The sequence below is a fragment of the Pocillopora verrucosa genome, chromosome 12 (genome assembly GCF_036669915.1).
Source record: "Pocillopora verrucosa isolate sample1 chromosome 12, ASM3666991v2, whole genome shotgun sequence".
NCBI classification, from domain to species: domain Eukaryota; kingdom Metazoa; phylum Cnidaria; class Anthozoa; order Scleractinia; family Pocilloporidae; genus Pocillopora; species Pocillopora verrucosa.
The window spans coordinates 8,582,229-8,587,932 of NC_089323.1; the positions used below are offsets into that span (position 1 = coordinate 8,582,229).

Consider the following 5,704-nt stretch of genomic DNA (forward strand, 5'->3'; position numbering starts at 1 on the left):
TACGGAGCTACTAAAACGGAGGTACTAATATGGTGGCAGTTTTATGGAGATACTTGCATGGAGCTACTGATAAAGGAGCCACTATTACGCAGCTTCTAATACGCAGCTACTTATACGAAGTTATTAAAATGGAGCTACTGATTAGGACCTACTGAAGAAGAGTTAATGACGCCGCTGATAAAGAACTACTGATACAGAGCTACTGATACAGAACCACTAACACAGACTTACTGATTAGAAGCTACTGATATGGGGTAAATGATACGAAGGAAATGATGCGGAGCTACTCATACGAAGCTTCTGGCGCGGAGTTTGTAATACGGAGCTTCGGATACAGGAGCTAGAGAGCTAGTGATACGGAGCTACTAATACAGGACCTACTAATACCGAGCAACTAATGAGGAGCCACTGTTACGGGGCTAATATTGCGTAGCTAATGATGAGGAGCTGCTGATACAGTACTACTAGAACAGAGCTACTGGTATCAGGGCTACTGATACAGGAGCTACTGATAAGGAGATTCTGATACTGAGCTACTAACACTGAGCTACTGAATAGGAGCTACTGATAAGGAGCTTCTGATAAGGAGCTACTGATACGGAGGTACAAATATATTGGCTGAGGATACAAAGCTACTAATGAATTCCAATTTTATTTATAAACTATATACCACATTGTGCATGCAGAGGGAAATCTAACTTGTAGATCTACTGTGAAAAAGCTTCATATCTGAGGATCTCCTGCTTGAATTCTCGAAAATTTAATGTTTTGTAAGTGTCTGGGAGAGAGTTCCATATTTTGCTAGCAGACCGTAAGTCGTTGTTTTTGGGTTGGGAAGGGCCAGGATATGATTTCCGCGCAAATTGTAGGATGAAGACCGTACGGTGAACATATATTTAAATAACCTGAATAATTTGTAAAGAACAGACTCTTATATAACGTGATCATGAAGTTCTGGAGGCGTCTAAAGAATAGAGATTTTAAGTTAACTTTCCTTAGTACAATGTCATATGGAGAGCTGTAGTCCTGTGGTATAACCCTAAGAATGTGCTTATTTAGATTAACCACTTTGTCGGCATTGCACGCACCACAGAAATGCCAAACAGAAGAACAGTAATAAAAATGCGGCAAAATAAAGGCTTTATAAAGCTTCAATAGCGTCTCCTTATCAATAAGTTTCCGAAATCTGAGCGTTAAATTGATTATTTATTTTCTTACAGATAACTGATACGTGATTATCAAAAGAGAACCTATTATCTATTGTCATCCTAAATATATCTATCGAGTTCTTTACTGGGAAACAAAAATTGTGCTCAGTTTTTCCCAGCATTAGAGCTCGGTGCTTTTTCTCGTTAACAATCATGCCATTGTTTTTATACCACTGATTTGCGACATTAAGAGGCTGTCCGCGTAAGAATGTATAAGGCAAATTTCGGTCCTGCACCGATTTCCCCAAGTTTTTCAGTGAAAGTCAACAATTCTATCCCATGTAAAAATATCATATTTGTTTTGATCTATTCGCCGCTGTAGGATCACGTAAGTACCAATAGCCTTGTGGCTCTCTCTAGTTCTGTTTCCTCAAATGTCAATACCCCTATAAGTTTTTGTTGTTGTTGGTCGCATATCCATTTCCCTTGGTTAATTATTGGTGTCGCAATCGTAAATACAAAAATGTGTGTTTTATCATCAACCAAGGAAATTTATTTAATGCTTTTATGCTATTGCTACACTAAGACTACTGGGCAGCCTGGCTGGTGGTAATGAAGGAAACAAATATAGTCCTGAGCGGTGAATCTGCATCTCCTTCCCGTGCCTCGCGCGATGTCGCCCCTCTTCTACTCGTCGCTAAGGTTCGAAAAAACTTTTCCTTTATCTCACACCCACAACGACAAGTGTTACGCACGATAGAGACTATAGGTCCCCTAGATGTGTTTGAAACGCCTAGTATTTCTCTTAGAAATGATTTAGGCTAAGCTAGACGATGACGATGACGATGACGATGATGAAGACGATGATGAAGACGACGACGATTTATCAGTTGTATTGATGCAATTTTATAGCTATTTGCACCACTTGCCGGAAGAAGCATTCTGAGCGACTGTTGGGTTTGTGATGGCAAAGTTCTACCAAAGGTTCAGTCAACCAGGAAGCTGCGGATTTTGAGAGGTTTGTTGGATATTTTATTGTTTCTAAGATACCTCACCACGCAAGGTGTTTATTCGCATGCCACGCCATACATCGAAAGCGCATTCCTTCGAAGAGAACATGTCCAATGATGTCCTTTCATACCGTTAGTAAGATTGTTTTATCTTATGCTACTGAAATGAAGACAACGCCATTTCGTCAGATTTTTACCCCTAATAGGAAACCCTTTTCTAGTCCCTGTTGGACTCCAGCAACTCCTGAAGCAACTTTCCGTCAGATCCGAAACAGAGATTCTTGGTATTTACAATGCTGCGATGGACGAGGTTGCCAGAAATATTCCTAGCAAGCGACAGCCACTACCACCACAGCTTGATAAGCGGGTTAGTTTAGAAGTTTGTCGGTACGACTTTTCAGAGCCACAATATGGCAAGGATGTATGTGATAGAATTCTGTGTCCGATGAAAACATGCATCCGACGTTTCTGCAGCGAAGGACACGACATTCTATCAGCGGGAGGCATGAGGAAGGCACTTTCTGAAAGACCAGTGAAAGGTAGATCCGCATTCGTTTGCGAGGTTGACGAGGCGAAGATAACCCTAGAAATGAACAAGATAGATGTTTTTAGCAAGCTTCACAATGTCCAGTTTGAGGAGAAAGGTATTCGTGTGTGGAGGTCGTACCGAATAGGGCGTGGCAAGGAAATCTCTTTTGACCAGCTGGTGTTAAAGGGCCAAGGGGACACTGGTATCGTTGTTAATGAAAAATTTTTCCCTCTTCATGATACATGTGTTTATCAATGCTCAGATCCTGTGACAGAGAGTTCAGAAGAAGAGAATGACTGGGACGATTCGAGTATAAGCATGTTTGAATGTTCCAAGCCTGGATGCGTGAAGAGTTTCCAAACATTTTCAGAGCTCGAGTCACATTTGGACGTAGGGGATCATTGCGTCAAAGTTGAAAGGCCGTCAGAAACGCTATATGACAAGCTTCGAAGAGATTGGGCAGACAGAGTTACTGCGTTAGTCAACGTCACTGAAAATGAACCGTCTGAACCTAATATCCGCCAAAGTGAAAATGTCTCAATAACCGCGTTGCACACTGTCATTATGGGCTGGGCCTTACACAGGCCACGAGCAGGATCCATTAGATTAACTGACAAAGTTAAGAAATATCTAACTGCAAAGTTTGACCTAGGGGAACAATCAGGGCCAAAAGCTGACCCTCAGCAAGTCTCAAATGATATGCGCAAGACAAGAGATGAGCTGAATAGAAGGTTGTTTGAACGAGACGAGTGGTTGACTAAGAGCCAAGTACAGGGTTTCTTTTCTCGCCTTGCAGCAAGCAGAGGAAGGCAACAAGCACACTCAGAAATCGAGCACAATCCAAAGGAACTATTTCTAGAGGAAAAAGGAGCTGAAAGACAACAGTTAATGGCGCACATTTCCAACGAACTGAAGCCGCAACACCCTCTGTCTTACGACGCCTTTAACTTGTGCGAGTGTGCGAGAGATAATAAGCCGAGTCTTTTTAATGTTTCACTGCTTAAAGAAATCTTGCACTTTTTTGAAGTACCATTCAAATCAAGAGACCGGAAAAAAGACCTGATTGAACAACTGATGTCTTTTATACAAGAATGTCAATGCTTTAATGAAGTGTAACACACGGGCCACGGTTGGGACGACTGTAAGCATGGAGCCCTGGCAAATCAATGACAGGGAATTACAGTGAATCTATTGAGAAGCAATATGCACCGCCTCTAAGTACCCTGATGTACAGTTCTATGCCGATGAATAAGAGCGCTTAAAGCATGAATATGTAAGCAAACCTGTAAAAATCATTTTAAAATTGGCGCCTGTTATTTTGTAGGCGTGCCTTTAATTTCAAAACAAAAAAATCATAGGCCTACCGTGACCGCGAGTCATGTTGACCCTCACTCTATAGCATGTACGAGCATTTACAAAAGAGACTTTCTCTATTGCCTCCTCGAAATTTTCTCAATGATTTATGCCTTTAACTGAAGTTACTAAATTCCCTTACCTACTTTTGGAAATGTTTATTAAATTAAATATACCAATTTCTATCGGTTGCATAATTTCTCAATTTCTTCTGGGGAGATTTTCATACTCTCGATGGCGAAACATCAACATATCATGATATAAATGCCGAGCTAAATATTTCTTTAATTTGAGTTCACCAGCCGTGAGACAATCTTTTAATGCTGATATTGCGTGACCAGGCTAGTTCACGGCAGTCCACAGTCACGCTGAAGAAACTCCACCGTGCTAATCATGAACCAACTAGGTCACAATCTAAAAAACTTTCACAAATAGTGAGACGAAATTTTTCCCCAAGTAAGGGTGAATTATTTTCCTGAAGAAAAAGCAAAAGAGGTCTGAAAAAGATTATGCACATGATAAAAACAATTGAGCGAAATAAACAACTTAGTTGTCAAAACAAACTGAATTCCTTTAGCGCATTGTGTTCAAAGGAAATGGCTCTTGAAATTTTACGTAAAGCTTTTAAGAAAGGATACAACAGATGAGTTTCACATTTATAGGAACACTTCTTTGAATGGCTACATGTTGTTACAGAAACTATTTTTGACGTGTATTATAACACGAACGCATGAAGTTAACTTGCATGTAGGAATAATTAACGAAGTATTTTTCCGGAAAATTTGAGCCATTTCGTGAAAAAATGGTCAAATTGATGATTTATATCGATCTTGATACTCCATTAGATAATCGTTGCGGCATCTTTAAGTATTTTAGGGCTGTTACGCTTTAGAAACCTGTCTGCAGGTCGGACCGCCTTATCGTTGGTTTCGATCAAGATGGCGAATATTTATGAAATTCACAAAGCTCTCTGCGGCGCAGGATGAGGAGTGCCCAAAAGTTTTATTCTATGCTTACCTTGCTTTATCTAAGTACTTTTAAGCTGCAATAGACTTGACTCTAGATGAGGCCCCTCGTAAGAGAAAATAGCTTTCAACCGCATGTACCCCACTCCTCACAAATTTCAATGCTCACGATAAGGTATTTTGGAAATTTCATAACTCGGTAAAAATTCTATAGAATGTAATCGTTTTACCTTTGAAGTATTGAAATAAAGTCATTCTCAAATATGTAAAGTAATCAGCTTTCTAGATTGGGAAATAAGGATTTAATAGCGCTCGATATTTATAGCTTAGTAATTGGGGTCACAGAAGGCAAATTGGGCGGTTTTGGGGTGACCTTTAAAATTGTCTCGTAAAAAATAAAAAAAATGAAAATGATCAAAATAAATGTGATATTTGTACATGGGATAGAATTGTCGACTTTCACTGAAAAACTTAGGGAAATCGGTGAAGGGCCGAAATTTACCTTATCCGTTCTTTCGCGGACAGCCTCTTAAGATATTTAACCTCTAAACATGGCGCAAATTAAGTTCCTGTGACAACCAATTTTTAAAAAAAAAATCCTGATTAGGAAACATTACATTTGAAATTTGATCTTGAATCTTCTCGATAAATTATTGTTATTCAAAATTAATAATACTACAGATAGAACCACTCCACGGG

General features: G+C 39.7%; 1 protein-coding gene across 1 annotated transcript; it reads left to right on the forward strand.

Moving 5' to 3' along the window:
* The first annotated feature begins 2,663 nt into the window (after positions 1-2,663).
* LOC136277159 (uncharacterized) lies at positions 2,664-3,803 on the forward strand. The gene has a single exon (XM_066158842.1). It carries the CDS (start codon positions 2,664-2,666, stop codon positions 3,801-3,803), a length of 1,140 nt encoding a protein of 379 aa, XP_066014939.1.
* Positions 3,804-5,704: the final 1,901 nt, after the last annotated feature.

Coding starts and splice junctions, on each gene's coding strand:
- LOC136277159 (XM_066158842.1), top strand. CDS start 2,664: ATGAGGAAGGCACTTTCTGAAAGACCAGTGAAAGGTAGATCCGCATTC.